Below are 25,115 nucleotides of genomic sequence, written 5' to 3'. Positions count from 1 at the left end.
CTTTAAGTATTGCTAAGCGTAAGATATGAGAGACAGTTATTCCTGCTGTGGTGTGAATTATTCAAACTGGTTCTCTGCACTAAAAATGTCAGGTTTATATGTGTAGATAAGAACTACCTACAGTCCTGTTTTCACAGTAGAATAATCAGAACCCAGAGTGACCTTGACAGGGCTTTAAACACATTATTGTTTAAAAGCCCTGCTTCCTAAGAGAAAAAAAAGTACTGTGTGACTGAGTGTGTGTGCATTTTTGTTCATATAAAAAAAGGAAGTTGCCAGCATCAGTGTTAGAAAGCCAGGAAATGTTTCCTTCTTTCATGTGAAAACATGTCACGCAGACATACTTTGATTAATCTGAACCTACAACCTTTATTGGACTGGTTAAGGTGTGCACAGGAGCAGATTTTAGAGTCAGGAAGGGGAAGGTGAAAGATGGGAGAGCATAATGAGAGAGGAAGTGAGAGAGAAAGGAAGGAGAGTGGAAAGGTCAAAAAGAGAAAGAGAAGAGAGTGGACAGCAGCACTTTCTCCGTGTGGAGACATGCAGCCTACAGTTTTCACAGGTCTCTGATAGGCTTTTCACACTTGTTTGGGATCTGCCCGGGAACCCCCGCGAGTAATCCCATCCGCCCTAGACACAGCAAGAGACGCCTTCCAGTCCAAAACTGAGTTGAGCTGCAGAGTTGGTCACACGACTGCATAAAGCCAGGAAACCTGTAGCAAATGACAGTGACTGGGGAGATGGCCTTTTTCCAGAGGTTTATCGTACCTTTCCATTGCACTAATAACAAGAATCTTTTGTCTCTGCCTATCCTGCTTTTTTTTCCTCCTCGGCATTCATCCTTTCTGCTTGTGATTTTGCACAACTTATTACCTTGCCAGGACTGCTTCATTGTTGCTCCTGTTGGCATTTTGCTCTTGTTTACTAAAAATTTAATTCCCCCCACCCCCACCCGACTGCATGTGTGCCTGAAAAGACCTTTTGCATCGTCTTTGTTGTCAGGGATCCTGTGAAGATTGTGGAAATCTGCCACAAAAAGAATACGGCACTAATGACTGGAAGTTAGCTGTTGTTCTAAGTGGACTAAATGTCAGAAGTGAGCGCCCGTGGAAGACCAGATAAACAGAGCGGGACTGGAGAGAGGACAGCAGAGATTAATTGAAAGGGTGGAAGGATGGGAGGGATACATACATGTGTTATGCTCCTCTGGACACTGCATCTCACAGATGTACATGTGTACATATGTTCTGGACATTACATACATGAACAAAATCCACTGCAGAATTATATATTCAGGAGAGGAGAGGAGAGGAGAGAGGAGAAAATGACGAGCGAATGAGGCTTTGTCCTGCTCTGATAACAGAAAATGAACAGTTGTGACATGACTTAATATCCATAATACACCTCCCATCAATCCACCATGTTCCACCGCCCATCAAATAGGAGCCCATATCCACACTCTTGGCTCAGCTTCCTCAATTTCTCAGGAGTTAGACTCGTCTCAGTGCAGCTGTGCACTCTGGCACAGCAGGCTGCGGCTGTTCTCTACTTACTGTGCACAACAGTCTGAGCAGAAAACCGTCCATGCATAATCTATTACTTCATCCCTTTGACTTTTATGTAATAATGCAACCTGGCTCTTTTCGAAGTACAACTACCTTCTATATATTTTTCCTTCACAATCTGTTGCTTTTACACATATTGTGTTAGTGTGCGCATCACAGGCTGTGTATTACAGTTTATATCACATTCTGGTTATATCTATACAATCATACAACACACCATAGTCTCTCGGTTAGCGTCATATCCTTGCATGATCTAATAAACATAGAGAAATCTTAATAATATATACTCAATGCTATACTGTGGTAAGCAGCTATGCTATGATAAAATATATTGAATCAGTTTACTGACAGAGTGGATTTTTTTTGTTTTTGGGGGGGGGGGGGGGGGGGGGGGGGGGGGGAGTATAAGAACCTTGATACTGATATAAACTTCCCTTTCCTCTCTCATACTGACATCAATCAACATAGTGAATAAGTAACGTCTGTCGTAGCTGAAGGCAGGTATGTCACGTGTCACTTAAGCAGTCAGTGTAATGCGGAAAGTGTTAACTAGCTGGCGTAAGGTTCAACAAGGAATAACTCGGAGAATCCTCACTCCCTGGCTGGCTGAAGAGGGAAGCAGGGAGAGACCTTTCCACCAGAAAGAGGTCACACCATTAAGCATCTGGACAAAAAAACAACAACCAAAAACCTGCAGGTAAGAGTAAGATGGTGTTTTTCTTTATCTTCATAGGAGAAAAATTGTTTGTTGCAAAAACTGTTACTATAAAGGTAATGGATGTGATTGTTGTTTATTCCAGTTCCGGTTCCTGTACCATAGACACATTAAAACCCAGACCCACCCCCCGCCTCCGGCCCATGTCCTGCTGTGCTGATTGGTCGGGGAGCTGTCTGTCAGCGTGCTTGTGGCTGGGGAAAAATGGTCAACCTGGCATGTTGATGGTCTTGGCTGTGTAGTTCTGGAAGAGCGGCTGCAGGAACATGCCCATCGTGCCGAACACGCATACAAACACAAAGATCCACAGGAAGAGGCGGTCGATCACCATGGCAACATACTTCCAGTCCTCGCTCACCTGTGGTTGTGGAACAGGGTGAAGAGAAAGATTAAGGTGAGCAGAATCCCACTCTCAAGTCCAGTCATGCTCATTATCATTCGACCTACCCGTCTGCCTTTAACTAGACGCAACGTTAATGGAGGTGAAGTGTTAATGTGAATGGAGACTCGTTCAGCTACACAGCTCTGATGAGGTCTGACACGAGTCAAGGAGGAGGAGAAGGGTGTAAGAGACTGGAGAGAGATGGAGGACGGAGAGAAACAGAGGGTGTTCTGAAACTGTGACCCCTGTGATGATAACTTAAAGAGAGAGGGGAATGAATGATGAGCCATGCACTGCGCTGGGAATGGGAGGATTTTAAAGGCGATGGGATGGTAACTATATCAGTGATAGACAGAATTACTGCGGTTTATTAATTCCCATGTCAGACGCATGCTCCAATAAGATGCGGTCAGGATAAGACATAAAAAATAACACCCTCACTCTGCTGACTCGCTTCTTCTATTCCAGCCCTTTACCAGTTGTACTCTTTCTCTATGCACACGTCATGCTGCCGCTGCTGCTATAATTACATGTCTGTGTCGAATATTCAGAGGGTTACGATTGCATCACCAGATCTGTCTCCTTTGCTTCTGGCCTTTTGTACTAACCCCTGCATTTTAAATGGCAGTACTAAACAGCAGAGTCGCACAGCTCGGTCTTGACTATAACATGATATGGCACTGATCTGTGCTGCTCTGGATACTTTTTATGGCTGGTAACATATGCGCATAAAAGAAGATTATTTATGGCAGGATTTCACACGCACGGAGACATGATAATTTTTTTTATGTTAATACACAGTTGAATCTGAGTAATAAATATGGAGGTATGTATTATCAGCCAATACTCTTGGTGCTCATCTCACATTATCACAGGCTATATTAGCATGCATGGTGTCAGAGCTGTAAACTGCAGCACCACATCAAATACACTTTTTTAATGTCATTTGTTTTTGCCAAAATTGCTGTTTAAATTTACAGTATTACATTTTTTAAGCTAGTTGAATAGCACTAAGTTAAAAGCTGCTGCTCAACAAATAAAGTAGACAAGCAGCACAAAAGCATTTATTTGGAGCTGTGTTTCTTTTCATAAGGAGACAGTGAGCAAATACTAGATAATTTAAGCCCCATCCCCCCAAAATAACCCAATGACCAATTTTACAATACAATATAATTTTACAATATAAGGTAAAATATTTTTCTTTCACTGCTAAAAGGCTCTATCAGTCAAAGAAAGTGTCTGATTAAAGTGCTAAGGTCAGCACAAACAGTAAAATCGCAGTCTTTAAAAGCAGGGCAGCTACAGTGGGATAATAACTATCTCTGAGTCTGTGATTACACAAAAAAGACAGATTTACTGAGAGGAATAAATTAGTGTAGTGTTGCAATCACAGAAAACAGCACAGGTGTGAGTGGACTGTTATCAGGTAATCAAAACTAACTGTCTAAACTATCTAAAAATAACATTTTTCCAGTTTTATAAGCAAAGAAAAAGCTTTTTGACACCAATAATGCCCAGGACAGTCTATGAGGAGGAGGGCAAATTCACAGCTCAAAACAGAGTAGAAATGATTAGTCAGTGAATAATCTACAAACATTATACAGCAAGGCTCAAGTTGACTGCAGGATTTATGCAGAGAAGAGCTGCTTTATTACAAAATGGGTCAGTGTGCAAACCTGAAACCTGTGTATGACAGATTTCAGGTTTGCACAGGTTTGTTAGCGATGAAGCGGACTCCTTCCACAGCTTCCTCAAAGAAAACACAACATTTTCTCTTGTCCTGACCGATGCACATTTTAAGTTATTGTTACTGTGTCATGTGTGTAAATGCACATTACTCTTGCTTTTTCTATGTGACATATAAGCCTACAGGTGTTTATTAAAGTCAAAGGAAAGGCTGACTCAGCGGCAGCTGTGGGCAATCAGGTTGTTAAAAAAATAGGCTCAGATATTAAAAACGGGATTGGTTGGATTAGATACTCATTTGCAAAAGCATTGATCCCATCAGGGCGGCCTTTGCCTCCTCCAGATGGCACACAACTTTACACACCTAGCATACAGCCCCTCACCTCACTAGCAGCTGAATTGATTTTCACAAATCTGAACAACACTTTATGAAAAACATGAAGTTGGTAAAGCTCCTGCTTCAACAACACTTAAGTGTTAAACAATTATTATAAAAGTCAACTTGGCCAGTGAACACATGAATGTTAGCCCTTTAACTACTAGCAAATATTGGATAGCTACATTAGCCATGAGTTAAGTTATCATTTAAAGAAATAATAATAACTCAGTTGGTAGCTAGCAGCTATGGCTAATAAGAATATGAATAATTTAAAAGTATAACAGAATTCTTTTTTTTCTTAAAGGCAGACATTGAAGCAAAGACAAATCTACCAGCAGTGGCACCCACCTTATTATATTTGCATTATGTTATATTTAAATTTTATTTTTGATATATATATACAATTAAAATATGGTGCCAGGTGTGTTTTGCTCAGTTATGTTACTGTAAAGTACATATGTTGGGCAAAACATTGTTGTCATTGGCATTATTATGTTTATTCTTTAAGATCTTTATTTTTAAAATCCCTCTAATTTTTATTCTTTTTTCCCCTCTGTGGAATCAAATAGTTTAGTGGGCAACAAACATGTTTCTTCAAAATCCTGAACAGCATTTTGTAAAATTCTGATATTTTTCTAATATGAGGGAAATCTGAGTCCCACGAATAGCTTGGCAGACATGTCTGTTTATTCTATAATAGAGCCGATGCTAAAGAGAGTTTAAAATAAATTCATTAATTCACATTATTTTTTATGTTGCACAACTCTGTGTGCACAGTGCTGAGAGGCTCTTGTGTCCTCTGCAGTTTTCACTGTGGCCCAAATTCCCTAAAATATTGCAAATTACATCTTAAAGTAAAGACATATTTCCTGTAACACAAACATAGCCTTTATGCATTTTGCATTACTGAAATACTGAAATACCAGAAATATGTTTAGCTCAATTTTCCACTCTGAGTAATTTTCCCATAAATTTATATACAATAAGAGCTCCTCAAAAACTATTGTCCACACATTTCAGCAGCAAAGAGAAGATTTTTGATCCCAAAAGAGGCGTTTGCACTGATGCAGACAGTTAGCTAATCTGGTCCTAATTTATTTAATCTGTTGTCAACATAAAAATCTATTTTGAGCAGCTGTCAAATGCTATTTTTGCAGTTACTATGATAATGAAGTTTATTAAACAGCTATAAAACATAAACAAATCTAGTGCAACACTATCAGCTCCAGGCTCTGATATGAAGCAACAGATAATACTCACACTCTGATCATCATCCTCGCTCTTCATGTGATTTGCGATGAAGCGTACTCCTTCCACAGCTTCCTCAAAGCCTGGACAGGCTTGAGCCAGCAGGGCCTGGGTCAAAGCAGGACCTGCAGCTGCTTGCTTCCCTCTTGGAAGGTTTCCAGAGCCCCCTTCTCGACCTTCTCTGACTCTGTTTAGACCATCGATGGATCCCCCTCCTGCACCTCCCAGATCCCCTCCAAACTGTTTAACAGACGCGCGGTTCACATAGCACGTACAAGGGTCACTGTCCTCCTTACCAAACACTGTGGAGGTCCCCCCTCCATTCCCACCAGCATTTCCCAGCCCGAGCCCCACCATCAAGGCCCCTGCCTCTCCACTTCGACCACCCTCGCTCTGCTCCTGCGCCCTCCTCCTTTGACGCAGCCGCTGACGCTCGCAGCTGTTTCTCGGCTGGCGCATGAAGAGCAGGGCAGGAAGCTTGTTGAGGAACACTAGTTTAACCCAAGGGGGCATGGTGTGTGTGGTGGGAGAACGATGGTGCACATTCAGGACACATACACTGGTGACGATAGAGAAAGTGACCAGAACCATGGTGAACATCAGATACTTTCCGACCAGAGGAACATCCAGTGAAGTTGGTGGGACGATCTTGGAGATTAGCAGCAGGAACACGGTGAGAGCCAGCAGCACTGAGATGCAGAGTGTCATCTTCTCGCCACAGTCAGAGGGCAGATAGAAGACCAGGATCGCCAGCGAGGTGATGAGCACACACGGGATGATGAGGTTGATAGTATAAAAAAGAGGCTTCCTGCGAATGATGAAGTCATATGTGATGTCCACGTAAGTAGGGTCAGCTGGGTTTTCATTTCGTCTTCCCGGCAGGGCGATGATGTCCCACTCTCCACTGGGGGTGAAGTCATCCATGCTGGCTACATCAGCACGAAGCACCAGATCGATTTCAGTGCGGTCGTAGGTCCAGGAGCGGAAGCGCAGCGTGCAGTTCTGCTGGTCAAAGGGGAAGTGCTTGACCTCAATCTTACAGGCTGATTTATAGATTGCCGGGGGCAACCAGAAGATGCTGCCATCGTAAGACACCACTGCATTAGAGTAGAACGACACCTCGTACACCCCATCAGCACTAAGAGACAAGGTCAGAGAGGATAAAGACAAAAACAGGAGTCAGACATAAATCCAGATGCTGGTGTGATGATTTAAATAATAAAAGAGTATCATGAGGAGCCATGTTTCTTCCAGGCCTCTTGAATAGGGCAATGTGGTAGTGCTTTATCTTATTATGCAGAAGCTTCATTAGACCTCAACGACACACTAACGAATCTTGAAGTTATGGGTGTGACTTTTTGAGGTTTCTCTGGTTAGCAGAGTCACAGACTCCTTATATTAACACACAGAAGAAGGATAAGGAACCAAATGAATGTGAAGTCCAGGCAGAAGACATCATTTTTAAGGTAATCTGGGCTTGATTAAACAGCACATGTAAGCTACCAACTGTGAGCTGTATGAATTTCATGTCATCTTACGATAATGGCAGAAAAATACATGCAGCAAGAATATTTTTAACATACAAAAGAGGAACCTGCACGAACACATAGCTGCACATTTTCAGTGCACTATGACACGCTTCATCTTTTCTCCAAATGAAATAATAATATAAAAAGTGGTGTGGTAGTGGCATAAGCTGAGTTAATCCTCCAGTTTAAAGGACTGACAGCTGGACTCATCGGAGTCATGGAGGATAACACCCCAACCTGGGGTACACGGGATTAACGGGATCACTTTTCCAGAGTTAGTTGGGTCAGGGATCTTATAATCTTTAGTCAAGTAAGGCCTGAAGCAGGGAAAGAGGAGAAGGCCAGACAGATCGCTGTGCTCTGATGAGCTGATTTACATACTGTATGCTGACACTCAGTTTCCATTACATTAAGACCAGTGGTCCGCAACATCCCCATTCTCTCTCAGACATGCAGGAGAATTCTAATTAACAAAACATGCGGATGAAGTTTACACGTTAATCATTTTGTGTAATACATTACAGCAAAGCTTATTTGGGATGTTATCATTTATGTACTATGTATGTGATAGTACACTCATTTGCACATGAGTGATTCCTACCGCTCATCTTGCCAACTTGTTAAATGTCCTCGGGACCTAAGTAAATTTGTATTTAGTTACCACAAACCACAAATTAATCGACACATAAAAATGTATGATGTAGTATGTCAGCACAGGAGTACTGGATGGTTTCTGGAATGCAGCTGATGGGATAGGAACTATGCACAGACGGTAGGGACAGGAATAAGGCTGAAAGTCATTAAATTCCCAGCAGAAAAGTTTTGGTCTGGAGGTGCATAATAGGCTAAGTCAACCATGCGCACCCCTGAAGACTTTTCATAAGGTAATCTGTTCTCAATAGCAGAATTAAAAGTGATGGCTGCATATTTGTATGACAGTGTAGAAGTAATTTCAAATCCTTCCATTGGTCCAAGATAGAAGTGCCACATTAAAAGAGAGGCAATGGTAATTATCTAGACTCTCAGCGAGCACATCAAATAAGCTTCATATATTTTACAAGTGGAAAAGACAAGACGACAGAAGTTTGCATTCTTGTGGAACAACTGTGTGCACCGACTCATCACTTCATTTGCCGATGTATGCAGTGCGGGTGACTTGTTCTGTACTTTCATGGTGCAGTGTATGCACTATCAGTTTGTATCTTGTGAAGGCTTTACAAAGTGAGGACAGGTGGACGAGAGAGTGACTCACTTGTTGTAAAGCACCACGTCAGGCAGCCAGATGTGTTTGGAGGGCAGCCTGACCTTCAGCATTCCATCAAACTCCTCGGGGACCCAAGTCAGACGATAGTCCTGCCACTCCTAAAGGCCAATAAAAACACAACGCTTAGTCACTCATCTGCCAACCACACAGCAGGAAATGACATCTTGAGAGAAGCAGAGAGGAGAAGGTGTGTCTGTTTGTCTTTTTGTGTTCGTCACTCAGTAACTGGTCAACATGACATGTTGCAATAAAGATAAGCCTAAGGTACGTTATGTGCTATCTGCCCAACCTGCACCTTCATCACACTTCTACCATTAGCCAGAGTAACACTCATGTCTGTCCTGACCCTGAATGGTCTTTAAAACACACCCGGCCGCAAACCACTCAGCATGATTATAAAGCAGCAGCTGTTCCCAGGTATGTGTGTGTGGGTGCATGTGAATGCATCAGCAGACATCTGAGTCCTCTGTGCAACTTTGTGTAAAAGACAAACATTATCTTGTTTTCCATGTTGTGGATCAGACTTTGACATTGCCACACTGAAGCCTCTGTGACCTGTTACCGCAGTTCTGTGTGTGGTATAACCAGGTTGGAGCTGTATTGCTCATGCTAGACTGTCCTCTGTAACTGTGATGCATTGTGGTCATTACAGTTTGTCTCGGCTCACGACAGCTGTCCTTGGCACTCCTACTTTCTGATGGCAAAGAATCCATAGAGCACTGATGGTGATTCTATGCTCCGTTACACGTCATAAATCCTAATCTGGCTCATGTGTGTGTCTGTCTATGTGCCAGTGTGTGACAACCGTACTTAGAACTGCTTTATATGAAAAAGTTTAACACACACACATACATATATATATATATATAAAAATCTCCCTCTCACTCCCTGATGGTGTGGTATGCATGTGTTCCTTAAGCACCGGAGACCTGGGAGTTGTTGTGTGCAGTATTTAGCTGTTCCTAGGACTGCGCTCTTCTGGACAGAGACCTCTGATGTTGTGCCTGGAATTTGTTGGAGCCAGTCTTGCAGTTTCTGGCTTGAAGTTCCTAATCCTTCTATTAAAACTGGGACCACTTTGGCCTTTACCTTCCACATCTGCTCCAGTTGTTCCTCCAGCCCTTGGCACTTCTCTATTCTCTGGCTCCTTCTTTCTGATGTTGCTGTCCAGTGGGAACACTGCACCTATCACAACTGTGGTCTTCTGCTCCTTGTCAACCAGCACTACGTCTAGTTGGTTAGCCAGCAGCTGCTTGTCTGTCTGGAACTTGAAATCCCTAAGGACCTTAGCCTGTTGGTTTTTTGTTTTTTTTTACCCACCTTTGGTGGTGTCTCCCATCGGGACTTGGGAAACAGATGTTCCTACACACTATCCCAGCCACTTGTTTGTGTCTTTCAGTGTATGCTGTCCCATATATTCCATGTCCACATGCCCACTTCTCATCAATATGTCCTTGTCCTTAAACACCTGACGTATGGCTTTAGTTATCTGCCTTGCATGCCCTGACCAGGTATTCAAAACTTGACCTTTTCTTCTGAATATATACACCATCAACAATGGCCACATTATACAGTGTTCTAAACAGAAGAATTTCATTGAGTATACAAAATCATCCTAGCGTGGCTGAGTCTTTCTGAAGGGAAGATGGGAAGGGGTTCACAACTCCTAGTAAGACTATGTGGCCAAAGAGTTTTACAATATAAAATATTTTTGTGCAGAATTGGAAATAATTTGTGGAATTCATCGTCAACAGCAGATCAAATCAATGACAGATTCAGAGAATCTGAGGGAAATCTCTATACTCAGGGGACAAGGGCAAAAAACAGTATTATGTAATATTCACTGCACTGACTCCACTGCAGACATATTTTAAAAAGATCCAGAAACAAAGATGGCTTCTCTGGACAAGAGCTCACTTAAGATAAGAAGAGTAAGACTAAAGAAAAATATCCTGTGATCTTAAAACAAACAAACAAACAAACAAACAACTAAATTTAAAACTCTTTTGGGAAATGAATGTGCATCCTTAGAGCTATAGAAATAGATTACAGTCCTGCTGCTTATCAGCTCATCACAGTTACAATTTTGTAGTGAAACAAAGAGTTTAAATCCTTGGATTTTCTTTATTATTTATTTACACCCCATCTTTGCTGTTTTTTGGGGGTTTGTGAATCTCAGCTTAAGCCAGTCTTTGGTCATTTGTCTGAATATCTAGAATATGTTCATGTTGTTGAATAAATTATTATAAGTATTAAGCCCAAATATCTATATACCTCAGCTATAAGAGGTCACGTATGACTTTACAGAACATCAAAAATCACAACATTAGCGCAGAAACATGAGTTCAGCTTCAGAAATGTCTTTCTGTACATTTCTCACTCTCTGGTAAATTCCCATCTCTTATTTTTCTTCTTCTGGATTTTGTTTGAGGATGAGCATGACTCTCTTTTTTGATGTCTCTCTTCACCAGTCCTGTCGACTTTTGTCTGAACTGAAGCTCTACATGATTGCTGGCAGGGTCATACTCAGCTATCCAGAAACAGCAACAACACGGAAAAGAAAAATGCATCTTTCCACCCCAGTAACTGCATCCGTGAATCGTGTACTATTGGTGTGATAACACTTCAGGAACTTGATTATCCAATGAAATTCATCACGTACAGTAGTATATTTTAGAGAGAGGAACCTTCAATGTGTGTGTTTGTGTTTATCTAAGTCACATTTATGACTACCGTCCAAGTCCCTCGCGGTTTGTGATTCACGTCCACTGACCTAGCTGCGACACTGTGAAATCTAAGAAAAAAAACACACCTAAAAATAAATATTTACTCATTGTTTTCTCTGCATTTCACTAAGCTTTCTGCCTTCTCTTTTTCCATGTAGCATAATGTTGGGTACGCAGTGATTAGATCAGATGGGGAGTCAAAATTCTCACCTGTGTTAGCCAGACATTGGTGGTCATCACCTGCTCTCGTTCATGCTGCAATGGAACACATTCACATTAAAAGCTGTAGTTTTATTGCATGAATTTATTCAGAAGACTCAGTGAGGATGAGATGTCCTGATTTGTAGTATGTTTAAACAGGGTCAAGCTTCAGAAAACATCCTTCAAACTCCATGTCCCAGTTTTGTAATAGGGGGAAAATAAATGTTGTTTTCAAGCTGAGGCCAAAGATAACCCTAATGATGTCTTCAAGATTAATTTCTCTTTAGAGAGCTCCTCCCGCGCCACAGAAGGAATCCTGTAACTGCTTTTATATATGCTGGCTAGAACTCATCACTATAAATCATCTTTATGTGCAACATCGGCTGTGTAGCCGTTAAATTTACAACAAAAAAATAAAAAAAGCAAACAGACCTGAGCAGAGAATTTCAGCCTCGAGACAAAAGCAACGTTACCCTTTGTCTGAGGCTTGTTTGCAGTCGTGGAGAGTAACAAGTACAAGTAAGCAGCGCCACAATATTCAAATACTGCTCAGTGTTGCTGGTTTGTCTGTGATTATGTTTAATTTGAGTTTTAAATCAAGATTCTGGCGTTTAGGTTACCAGGAGGAAAAACAGAAATTTAAATGAATCACCATTTGTGTTTATGTTGTTTGTTCTATTATCCAAATTAAATTCTAAAAATCACATTAAATCATGCACACAGATTCAATCCCAGACGTGTCCATACTCACAACACTAATGAGTTGGGCCAAAGACACCATCAGCTGCACAGTAACCAGCTCAGAGCCGTTAGTCGCAGGACGGATCAGTTTGTTATAATGCGCTGGGTTTAGGAGATGCTCCACCAACCGCTCCTCTGTGTCTGCCCCAAGGCCGCCTGTAATGAGAGCGCATCATCATCATCATCATCATCATCGTGTGGCTCTATCAGGAAGCACCAAAGTTGCAGGCATCTGTGTCTCACTTGGCCTTATTTAAAAGGTGTTTTATCAAATTGGATTTGCAATACAAACATACTGGAGCTTGAAGTCAGTGGTGCCGCTGTTTGTCATAGGCGCTTCTGTTGAGAGCCGCGCGGCCTGAGCCGTGACATTGCTCATCACCGGCGGCTGGAAGACGTCAGCACACCTCAATGCATAGATCTTACGAGATCTGACATCACGAGAATGAGTCAACCACTCTGTATGTCTCTATCGCTCTCCTTCCTGTCTCTATCACACACTTCGTCCCGCTGCTCTGTCTCTATGTATTCTCCTCTGCCCTGCTGCACTTCTCCCCAACTGCCACTCTTTTGTAGCTCTGGGTTATTTTCACTCAGTCTCTCGCGTCCCTTCCCCTGTCTCTTCCCCCTCCCATCCCTCCATCTGTAGCAGACTGTAGTCTTATCTGTGTGAGTGGTTGAATTTAGGCAGAGCTGTCACAACACCACACACAGGAGGGGAGGGTTTTCCGGGGGGTTTTTTTCACTGAGAGAGTGATGCACTGAGAAAAACAACTGTTCTGCACCTCCTGCTTCCTTCCTCATTCCCTCCTGCTTTTCACTCCCTGTCTCTCTGGCATCTGCTCATCCCTGCGCTGCGTCTTTTCACCCTCACGCTCCACCCCTGAAGATAAACACAGGCTGCTAACTGTACCGATGTTGTCATACTCTCTTTTAAAGGCCGTTAACATTGCAGGAAAACAAACGCGTGAAAGCTGATGTAGGCAAAATTATTTCTTTTTAATGAACACAATGATATTAAAAAGTATACAAAGAGCTTAGACTCTCAATTTCTCCATGAATCTGCACAAAAATAAATCAAATTTGAATTAATTAACAACTGTTAGAGTTCAGTTGGTACAGCGTAAAAGATTTCAGTCTTTTTGTTTTAAAAAATTGTACTTTAGCGCAGATAGAGATAAACATTTTCCCAGACATGACACTGTTTATTACCCATAGCAAGAATCAGCGAAAATAAAAGAACTGTTTTATACAGGGCTATGGAGTATTGGAAGTCACTGCCAATAGAAATAACACAAAAACCCCCCACAAAAACTGTATTTAGAAAACTTTAAAACAATATTTATTTGGTCTGATTTTGATGCTTGCAATGCAACATGAGAGCTCAAAAGGTAAATTAAAACACAGAAATGGAAAGAAGACGTACCAAACTTCTTCTGAATGTTTCCGGCTCCTCTGTGACACTCTGTCCTCCTCCTCTATTTATCCCCTGCTCTCCACCCTCCCCTTCCTCTTTGCCCTGTAGTGCTGCTGTGTTCACTGAACAGGAATGATAGCCTCTATCTCTGGATCAATAAGGACTCTATTCATACCCCGTGACCTCTCGATGCAATCCCTCGCTCCCACATCCCCTATTTTTTAATCTTCTGCTCTTTCTCTGTCATCACATTTTCCTTAACACTTTTACCATCTTTTTCATCATCCCAGTCAGCCCGTTTCTTCTCCCATCCTGTTTGTTATCTCCATCTCGCTGTCGCTGACAGCCAGTGTACATTTATTGCCCTTTCCTTCGCTAAATCAGCATCATCAATACAAGTCCTGTCAGCATGAGTGTTGTACTTTATTGTGCACAAGAGCTGGCTTTTTTTTTCTATGCGTGCATGTGTGCCATTTTGTGGACACACATTCATCAGGGAAATAAGCATTGCTGTCTGTGTCAGAACCATATGAGTAATGTATATTATTCCCGGAAGCACAAGGCAATAACACTGTCGGATGAGACAGGAAGCCAGACTGGCAGAGGAAAAAAAAGAAGAGCACGGTTCATTCAACCATGCTCATACGTGTAAATGAAAGATTTCTGCTTACAAGTAACGCGTTACTTGTAACGCGTTACTTGTAACGCGTTACTGTAATCTGATTACTTTTTTTCAAGTAACGAGTAAAGTAAGGGATTACTTTTGCAAAAACGGTAATTAGATTACCGTTACTTTCCCGTAGGAACGCTGCGTTACTGCGTTACTAAAACCGTGATTCTTTGCGAGAACGTCTCACGACAGTGACATAAGCGAGTGCGCCGTTAGTGACAACAGCTGTCTGCAGATCAACAATGGATCACATATCGATTGTGGGAGAGAGTATGAGCGTGCAGCGTTTAAAGCATAGGTGTCAAACTCTGCCCGCGGGCCAAATTTGGCCCGCAGCCTAATTATATTTGGCCCGCGAAGCCATACCAAATTACTATTAGAGCTGACCTACTGGTATTATACAGCTAATATATATATTGTTTAGTATTAAGCTTTGCTTGTTCCATATTCAGTTTTTCAGCAAAACTTGTTTGAGTCCATAAGAAAAGATTCATTCTTATATCTAGAGGAAGTTTTTTTTTCAATAAATATTAACGTTAGCCCGCGACTTTGTTCCAGTTTTGAATTTTGGCCCACTGTGTATTTGAGTTTGACACCCCTGGTTTAAAGCATGGAAGTACTGACCTTACTTTGAGTTTGATTCCATAAAAAGTGACAAAAACATTAGCATCCATCGTGCGTGGGAAGAAAACTTATTTTTACAGCGAAAAAAAAACCTAAACTTCCAAGCAAGCACCGAGTGCGCAACGACGTAATGGGAAACTCACAGAGAAACTCGCGGATTCTTCCACTGACCGCGGCACACCTGCACTAGGGTAAACCTCCGCCTACCGTAGTCCTGCTTTACAGGTGAAAATAGAGCAACAGGACCGCTGAGTCTTTGACTGTATTTATTTTCTGCTGTGTTTTACTTGCATCTATTTGAAAGAGTGAGTGTAAACACAAAAAATATTTTATTTTATGTGCTGGAATGTGTAGAAAATAGATTTAAATGTTAAACTAATTTATTCAAGTCAGAGAATGTTGCATATAATTAAATTTTTGCTTGATGCATAAAGTTAAAAGATTAAAACTGATAAAACAAGTTAAAAAAAAGAGACTTTTCCATTTGATTACATTTTGTGTGATGGATTATGTAGAAAAAATAGAATTGGGCTGAAAGATCTATCGCTTTATCACCTCTTCAGGTTGTAAATCGTGTTTTTAAAAAGTAACTAAGTAACTAAGTAATTAATTACTTTTGAAAATAAGTAATCAGTAAAGTAACGGGATTACTTTTTTGGGGAAGTAATCAGTAATTAGTTACTGATTACTTTTTTCAAGTAACTTGACCAACACTGCTAACCACAGACTGATGTGCCTCTGTCTCCACATGCTAAAGGCTGAACTGAGGGGCTCTAATGTTGTTGGTAGTCAGTGTTGGGAAGGTTACTTTTAAAATGTATTCCATTACAGAATACAGAATACATGCCCCAAAATGTATTCTGTAACATATTCCGTTACGTTACTCAATGACAGTAACGTATTCTGAATACTTTGGATTACTTAATATATTATCATGCTTTTTACAACAACGTGAATGTACTATTGCTGTGTGATTTATTACTATTACTGAAGGTCCGCGACTCCGAACTGTAGTAAAGGGACCTCTGACTAATACGGCGGGGTCCCTGTCGGCTCGTAGCCGAAAAATAGCTTTACTTTGTTGTGTGGGTCAACTTTTCTTGCGAGAGACAGAGAGAGGCGTTGAAAGACTGCTCCAACGGAACTTATTGTTTTCGGAGGAAAACACGAACACGGTGTACAGTCGAGTCTTAATAGCTTACTTACAACTGGGCTCGTCAGGCACTCTTCTTGGCTGCAGTGGTTATTATTATATTTACATGCTTCCAGCTCCCGTTTTTCCTCGATGACAACTCATACCTTTCCACTCCCCTTTTTCTCCCTCCTCGCACTCACAGACCCATAACGTGTATGGCAGTCCATTCTCCCTGCAGCACGGACTACACTGCCCATGATGCTACATTCTTTAGAGCTATGCTTGTAGCATTCTGCCTGTTAGCTTAGCACAACAACAACAACGAAAAGGCGCTCTCTCACCCAGGAAACACACAGTCGCAGAGAGAGAGAGAGAGAGAGAGAGCGTCGCCCTGTAACCATGGCAACCGTAACGCTGCCGCCTGGAACAACAGAACGTAGCTGTCAAACAAAACCCAAACAGTCCTGACCCGCGACAAAATGAAACAGGAAAGTACCGCAGTGTAATCCATTTATTTCAACAAAGTAACTGTATTCTGAATACCACCCTTTTAAACGGTAACTGTAACGGAATACAGTTACTCATATTTTGTATTTTAAATACGTAACGGCGGTACATGTATTCCGTTACTCCCCAACACTGTTGGTAGTTCAGGTGGCTTTATATTTGTTTTCCAGAGCAGATATTGCAAACTTAATGTGACATTATGAATATTTCAGCAGGGCTCCCCATTAGACCCGTAAGCTAGGGAAGTTACACATCACCATGCGCATGCAAACACACAAACACGCACACGCTTCCGTGACAGGAGGACCGGAAGAGACAAGATGGTAGCCATTAGGTCAGATTGCTTTATAGCTATGTCTGCCCCTTCAATCCGTTCGTCCTTAAAAATAGCCATTAATCTTAGCGTGCTGATGGACCTTTTGTGTCCCCAACAACTTGTTTATAAAATCTTTACTTTTGACAGCATCTGGTTATAATCTCTAATGCTGCTTAGAGACTAGAGCACACGCTGTAAAGACAAACGTGGAGAAAATGAAGGCGAGGCGAGATCTAAATTGAATTATCCCACTAAGACTATTACAGTGATGATCTCTATTTATACAGCTCGCTCAAATGAGAAAAGGTTGGAGGGAAACTGGGGTCATTTTCTGCCCTCCTTTCTGTCGACGGCTAAAGAGGCTTTTTGGCTGCAGCTGAAACCTTTTATGCTGAAATATTCTTAAGTCAATAATGGAGAGATCCACTGATGTACTGGCAACACCCAATTGGCTCTGTAGTGGCCATAGAACTGAGATATTAATATTGATCCTCCATCTAGTTGCAATATCAGAGCACAAAAACAGAGGCATTCCACTGTGGGCTAACTGCAGCCTGAAGCTTTATTGTCTTTCCACGCTGCGCACAAAGATGCAAAGTCAGTCGAGTTTGTTGTGTTTTAATAACCACAGAGGTTTTTCATTTTTTTACAGAAAGCACTGACAAATCACTCCAGCATGTTGTTCTATTATTAGAGCTGAAACATTAGTTGATGCATTTAATCTTTGATCATCACATGTTATTAATTTAAAAAAAACCCAGCTTTTTTAAAGGAATTTTTTTTCAACCTTTTATTTAATAGATCCACGGATATGGCAAAGATCATAATCATGATTTATTTTTGACCAGCGTTTAGATCTTAGTTATATGGTTAGATCAGTGACTGACTTTATAAACATGCAGTAATGAATAAAGACCTGTTTTAAAACAAGTGACAAACCATGCACAGTATTTGCTGTTGCTTCACGGCGTGACGTCTTGAAATCAGATTGTTTCTAGAGACGATTTAATTTGACCAAAACTTTTCTTTGCAGGATCCTGGCTTGAGCTAAATGAAACCTGCCAGGACTTGGCTGCGATCGTGTTTGGATTTTAGGGAGGGGCAACAATGCACCACTATAACGAGCCATTACTACACGGCAGGATTTGGTGTAAACAACACGTCTTCATATTGTTTGTGACCTTAACATCTGAACATCTGAGCGTTGCAGCAGAAACTGAGACGCATCACACCTGATTTTTGTCTTTAGCTGACTCTAAGGGTCTTTACATTAGAATATAAAGTGGCTTGGGGCACTATATATAATAAAACTGAATTGAATTTAATCAAAAAGTATTTATTTGAGTTACTGTTGCCTTCCCATCAGTTCAAACCAGTCTGGTCATTCTCTGACATCAAGAAGACATTTTCACGCAGAAAACTGCAGCTCATGGTATATTTTCTTTACAGAACTTCCTCTGTAAAGTCTAGAGATAGTTATGTGGGAAAATCCCAGCAGATTGTTGTTGTTGTTTCTGAAGCACTGAGACGAGCCTGTCTGACACCAACAACCATGCCAAATCACCTTTCTTCCTCACTCTGATGCTCAGTTTGAACTTCAGCAGGTCGTCTCCATGCGAGCTATAACAAGCAGCTGAACAGGTGTGCCCAATAAAGAGGAGAGTGCATGTCACAAAACAAAAACAGGAACACAATAACAGCTGTTTTCTATCATTTATTTTGTTTTTATAATCACTGGAAGCCAAAATGATAATCTGACATAAATTCAATTATTTACCCAAGAACCATTTTTTTTAATCTGAGTTCATTTTTAGACATTAATTTTTAAACAAATTAGTTGGAACCTGGATAAATACTAAGAGAAAACCATGCACAGATCAACACAGCTATTTAATTTGTTGACAAATTTTTAAAAAAATGTGTCCATGTATCATGGATACATAGATATACGCCCATATTTAGATTTATAGATAGACTGTTGTTGCTACAAATGCCATAAATATTCTAGCTATATGCTAGAGCTATTAAAATGACATCTTAGGTTTGAATTTTTCTAATATATAGGTGCATGAGTGATATTAGCTCAGTGAATCACTGGGACAAAACAGAATATATTGCTGCTGTGGAAAGTGTTTCATTCATTTTGAAGTCACATCAAGGGAAATTTGAGGAGAATATGCTAAAATAGTTTAGAATAATGAAGGCTGCAAAGCATCGCCGTCAGAGGCTGCAGTTTAACTCATCCAGAAATCATACTGTAAATAAGCAGTAATAGCTTTCATTTGTTTATTAAAACGCATGGAGCTCAGCTGCTGGATGACAGGATATGGCCTTCTAACAGCGGTGCCTATTTCAGGGGCTGCAATAAAATGCATCACTTGAAATGCATTATGCCTCTCGTCGCAGCTATTATTTGCACTGTCGTTTATATACTCATAAATTGCGAGGCCACGCTTGCACCAGGTCAGCGCCTGCAGCAAAAATGTGCCCATGAATAGATAACAACAAGAGGACTGACTGCAAAAATGATTCCACATAACTCTTGATGTCGCATTTTGTTGAAGTTAGAAAGTCTTTTTCGTCTCTTATACTTGATTTTATTGAAAGGTGTGCGTCATCTTGAATACACTTCTACAAAAAGCTGTATCAGTGCAAGGTAAGCACAGACCTGCCTCGACTTAAGTCCACCTTTATTTTTTTAAATATTCTTAGACAAGGTCAGATTTAAAACTCTTAACTTTCCAAACGTCTCTTATCTGCCTCTTCTTCTCTGCTGCTTAAGTTTCTATTAAACCTCTGTGCTCTCCCTTTGCTTCCCTTTAATCTCCCGGGCCACACTGCTGTGTGCTGCTGCTGCTCTTGCTACTACTGCTGCACATTCATTCACATAAACACACACACACAATCTTGCACAAATCACACATGAGAGCACAGGGTTTTACACATGGAATCACGCACACTCTCACATGCGAGTGCAGGCCCGTGCGGTGAATCCGTTGCACATTTTTTAATCACAGATGCTGCCCCTACCCGCTGATCTGATCCTGTTGCTGCTGTGTATTGGGAGTCGGTCCAACGAGATAGAGACAGAGAAAATAAGCAAGCGAGATAAAGCGCGGAAAGAGAAAGCGAGGTTGAGCGAGACGATAGCAGGGCTGCTGTCGTGTGAACAATGAGATTCTGCAAAGATCAGATGAGGAAAATCAGTGCACCAAAAAAAAACCCAAAAAGTGATGACAGACTAAAGTAAAGGAGCAGAACTTTCTAGACTGTAGCACTAGCACAGAGATGATTTGCTGATGTGCATTCACACATAGCAGAGGACTACCGTTCCAGCGTATGCATGCACTTATTAAAATATCTTTTAAGATGCAGAGACTGGGGGTGTTGTAGAAAAACTAATTTTTCTACAACATCTCTGGCTGATGAGAGTGTCGCAGACTCTGCTCCATATCCAGTAACCCCTGCATTAGGTCAGCTCAGCCCCACAGACTCTTTTTATTATGCATGGCCTGTTGGGGAAATGACAAGAGACATCCTCCTCACACAGTAGATGGCCAAATCCTCACGGCAGCCTCTTAGACAGGTGGTGAAATGTCCTTGAGCGTCCTTGCACAGCCACTCAATACAAGACTCCTCCGTGTGTGTGTGTGTGTTTGTGTGTGTGTGTGTGTGTGTGGATGCTTATGTAAGTAAATGATGCCGTGGCTCTGGAGGTGTAAACCTATGACTTTTCTCCTCTTCATTCGATCACCACCTTTTTTTTATGCCGGCTATTTTTGTTGTGGGAAAAGCATGGATTCTCTCACATGTCTCTTGCCTTCTTCGCCTCTTATATGACGTGAACATTACAATCAAGGACAAACATGACTAAATAAGAACACCGAAATCAACACGTAAGCCTCAAACTAGGCAAAGGTTGTGTTTCCTAAGTATTTATCATTTGTGTGTTTTTGCTTGCTCGCTTGTAGGAAACTTCTTAAACGCCTTATAAGCTCCAGGTGTGTGTGTGTGTGTTTATATGTGCCCAGTGTGCATTTTTCTTCAAACATGTGTTTGCGTGTGCTTGTGTGTGGACAGAGTTTATAGTCTCTGAGGATGATGCTAATCAGATTTTCTCCCTTAAGGGAAGATGACTCATTAGTACTCCACAGCTTATGAGGCTCCTTAAAGTGATATTTCATGTTGGCATTTTCTTTTTAGTGCAAACACCTCTGTTTGAACCGAATATAGGGCAAGAATTGAATATTGTGCAAATTTACACCAGCTTCATACAAAAAAGCGTGTCCTTTGACATTTGACATTTTAACAATTAGCTCTATTCAGGCTTTTATTGGCATTTAGCTTATTAGATTTTCACTGGAACTCATTATTTTCACTGTAAAACAAAGTCTGTTATTAAATGAATGTTACTGCTGATATTTTTTGATTATTTTCATGTTCTTTAGTTATCTTCATTTTATTCTATGTCTCTAAAGACTTTAGATTTTGTATTTTTTGCTAACAAAATCGAGCATTAAATGTTGTTTCCATATAATCTTAAACGGATGCTTTAACTAGTATACAGCTGCTATTTTTTACCAAAACCAAACACGATGTATGTTTGCTGTGTGTGCGGTGAGAACGTCTGCAACCGGTGCTTGATGTGATAAGTGGCAGGTTAATGTTGGTTGAAGCACTTTATCTCGTACTATCTGTCTTCGTCATTTCCTCTGGATGCAGTGTGATGAACTATGGGTGTAAAGCTGTCTTTTTTGGGGGGGAGGGTGTAAAAGAGGAGTCAAAGCAGCATGTTTTCGCCCTTGGTGATGATGAACGGTTAGTCAGTGCAAGGCAGATGGCCAAGCGTGTGCATGCGCGCGAGTGGACAGAGGTGTGTGCTGTGTGTGTTGCTGCACAGGCAGTCTTTTGCTCTGAGCTGCTGAGCTGGCCTCTGCTCTATCCTCTGCTGTAGATAGGTTACAAAATCTTAAGGCAGTCATAATTCAGCCACTGAGCGGATGTGTTGGAGCGACACCAAAATAAAGCCAACTTACAGAGGTAAAATATGTCCAAACAACCTAAGAGCTTACAGTATTTACTTTAAATGTGCTGCGAGAGCCATAAATAAGATAACCACCCAATGCATGCGCCCCATAACAATAAGTTTATCCATCTAAGCTGTTATGCAAAAACAGAAGGCTTTCCCTGTGCAGCCTGATGACACATCATTTGCCCTTTGATGACAGGAAGGAGAAGTTGTTTTAGCCCAACATGCCTCTTATTAACCTGCCCACTCAATGCAAGACCTCAGTGTTAATGAGAGAGAAGGAGAGAGAGGCGAGTGAGTGATAAGATAATTTATTTCTCTCTCAATTAATTAGAAGGAATATGCTAACTGATGCCACAGTGGTTTAGCTGTTGCAGTAGGCTGGTAAATTTCTCATGTATGTTTATCACATGTTTTATTTTCAGTAGAAAAGATTATAAGTTTGATTTAAGTCTTTTAATACGTATCATTTTCATCTGATCTACCAAAATGTGACTAACTCCCGCACACTCAACACTGAAATAGCAGTAATTCCATAGAAGAACATCACACACGTCCCTAAACGCATTACATTAACCCCAACAGAATCTCAGGTTAAATATATCTTGTATTTTATATGCTTACGATGCAAGTGTTTTCCCCCTTTACACTTGCTAATGTATTTTCATTGTGCTCTATGGAGTGGGTATTTCTCCACTACATCATTCCGTCGCGCTCGCTGCTGTTTTAAAGAAAGATGGTGACACAGCAGTGAAAGAGTCGCTTTCTCCACCTCTGCCTCTCCCTAGCGTCTAACCAGTCCTTTTTTTTATTGCATTCACTTCTTCATTACTTGGAAGAAACCTTTTCGGATTCCCTTAATGCACAGACGCGCGGTGTTTTATTGCCCTATGAGGGTGACGCACAAGAGCTTCGATGGAGCCATTATGTGGACAAGGTAGGCTACTCACCTCCCGCAATGGCGAGGAGAGCCAGCAGCAGCAGCGGCGGCCAGCCGTCCATCGTCAAACGTGCGTCCGAGCGCGCTCCGAGCCCGGAAAGGTGTTCACCGGGATGGAGAGGCCACCTCAAGCACGCCCGCAGTGTTAACTCCCTCTCCTCCTCACGACCCAAACCTTTCTTTACTGTCTACCTGTCATGGTGACGTCAGGGCTTTCCGGCGGTCCACACTCCTTCCTTTTCAGGGGAAAATATAAATATCTCGGCGGAGCCAGGTAAGCTCTGCGCTCGGTTGAGTTGTGTTGGCTGTCCGTGCTGAACGTTGCTCAGCGATGCGACGCGCTGGAAAGGCGGGGGCGGGTGAGGGGGGGAGCGCAGAGGAGCAGGGTGGGGGAGACGGGAGGAGAGGATGTGGCATACCTCTGAGACTCCGTATCTCAGTTAGAGATGCCAGTGTGTTCCCCGCACAAAGTCACACATCACCATAATGTAATAATAAGCACTCCTAGGGTGTGAGTGCTGCTCAGTCTGACTTTATAGTAACCTTGTCAAACTTAATGGGATTTTTATGTTTAAGTTAAAGTTAAAGTTCCAGGTCAAATATTTGTGGAGGTGGTAGCTGTGATAATTAAACATAAGCTATAAATGTGATTACATTGGCTTTGCTTATATTGAAAAATATTAACTGTAAATGTAAATCATAAGAAATCTGGCTGGTGTATGTGTGTGTGTGTGTGTGTGTGTGTGTGTGTGTGTGTTAATTTGATGCTCTGGTATCTGCCACACCCCACATCTATCCCTATCCTCACACAGGCTCCCCAGGATGGTCTGTAGTCTGAAAGTTGAAGCTTCTGTGTGTCCTTCTCCTCTACCCTTTAGGCCACTAAAGTGACCTCTGATACATGTTTGAGCTGCACAGAATGAAGTTGGAAATGGGAGTTAAGAAACAAATGTGTCCAGGTATTGAGAAAGAGCTGAGACTCACAATCTGATGATAACTGAATGGGGCGATGAAGGGCAATGGGACTCCAGCAAATAATAAAAAAAAAAATAGGAGGGGTATAGGAAGGAAGTCAAAAGAGCGTGGGAGAACAAAAAAGCCAAGTAAACAGAAGTATGGGTTGGAGGGAGGAGGCGGTTGCCATAGTGACTCAGAGAAACCAGAAAGCTCCAGGAGGAAGCGACCTGTTTCTCCTTCGTTTTGTCTATTTTTGTCACTGAAGCACACATACACACAGGTGAACACACGTGCACAAAACACACACTCATGCATAAATGCACACAATAGCAAACTCTTCCACAGTCCTCTGCATGTCTTTCTCTCTCATGCTATCTTTATACACTCTTCCTCCCTCCCTCTGCTGTACAGTTGTCTCCGTCCCCCCCCCCACCTCTGCTTTGCAGCGAAATGAGCTGACCTGACAGTGCTCCTCCCCTTACTGAGTGCTGTGAGTCTCTCTCTGAATTATTTAAAAGCTGGGACCCCCACGAGTGCTTGTCTTCCCCTAACACCACCTCACGCTCCCTCTCTCTCGCTTCTTTTCTCTGTCCCTTCCTCTCCTGCTGTCATTCCGTCTTCTAGTGGCTGCAGTTACTTCCTGTGCTTCTGTCATGTCTGGGAAACACAAATCAGAACTATGAATCACACAGTGATTACCGGAACAAGACTCAACAAAGTCTAAGAAATTACAGTGGGGAAATGTGACTGCGCTTATAAAAACCTATAGTATTTCTAATTAATATTATTTTTCTTTGCTATAAGTTTATTGTACTCTTACTAAACTGTTGTATCTCCCTAAGTGTCTGAGTTTTATAAACCAAAAATCTCCTCCTGCGTTTAATTTACTTTCCAAATTTATGTATCAGGCCTTGTCATTGACATAAGCCGGTTCTTGTCATTTTCTTTCACACTGAGAAATTTAACAAGTAGAAATAAATATGGTTAATTCACTCAAAATATTTTTTTGCTTACAATATTCTGTAGTAAATTAGAGGGTTCATGGTTATAGAAACCACCGGCCAGCTGTGGCCCTTCTGTTTGA

At 41.6% G+C, this 25,115-nt stretch overlaps 1 protein-coding gene across 3 annotated transcripts; it reads right to left on the bottom strand.

Moving 5' to 3' along the window:
* Window positions 1-825: 825 nt before the first annotated feature.
* Window positions 826-23,410, bottom strand: chrnb2 (cholinergic receptor, nicotinic, beta 2). 3 transcript variants are annotated; one of them, XM_040029766.1, is made up of 6 exons: window positions 23,085-23,410; window positions 12,447-12,592; window positions 11,705-11,749; window positions 8,757-8,866; window positions 5,988-7,113; window positions 826-2,638 (listed from the first exon to the last, which is right to left on the bottom strand). In XM_040029766.1, the coding sequence occupies exons 1-6, from the start codon at window positions 23,134-23,136 to the stop codon at window positions 2,489-2,491; spliced, it is 1,629 nt and encodes a 542-aa protein (XP_039885700.1). In that variant the 5' UTR covers window positions 23,137-23,410; the 3' UTR covers window positions 826-2,488. The 3 variants fall into 3 exon arrangements, with proteins under 3 accessions (XP_039885700.1, XP_039885702.1, XP_039885701.1); XM_040029768.1 differs by lacking the exon at window positions 23,085-23,410 and adding an exon at window positions 17,287-17,291 and having other exon boundaries at window positions 12,447-12,479; XM_040029767.1 differs by lacking the exon at window positions 23,085-23,410 and adding an exon at window positions 12,733-14,543.
* Window positions 23,411-25,115: the final 1,705 nt, after the last annotated feature.

This window comes from Simochromis diagramma, unplaced genomic scaffold (genome assembly GCF_900408965.1).
Source record: "Simochromis diagramma unplaced genomic scaffold, fSimDia1.1 OVJJ01000361.1, whole genome shotgun sequence".
NCBI classification, from domain to species: Eukaryota; Metazoa; Chordata; class Actinopteri; order Cichliformes; family Cichlidae; genus Simochromis; species Simochromis diagramma.
Note: the sequence above shows the minus strand (reverse complement) of the source record. Positions and strands in the feature narration are given on the sequence as shown.

Bases quoted from the DNA above. Each gene is read 5' to 3' on its own strand.
- chrnb2 (XM_040029766.1), bottom strand. From the start codon at position 23,136: ATGGACGGCTGGCCGCCGCTGCTGCTGCTGGCTCTCCTCGCCATTGCG. The intron at 12,593-23,084 runs GTGAGTAGCCTA...CTCTCATTACAG, and splicing joins TCTCCTCGCCATTGCGGGAG to GCGGCCTTGGGGCAGACACA. The intron at 7,114-8,756 runs GTGAGTCACTCT...CTTGTCTCTTAG, and splicing joins GACGTGGTGCTTTACAACAA to TGCTGATGGGGTGTACGAGG.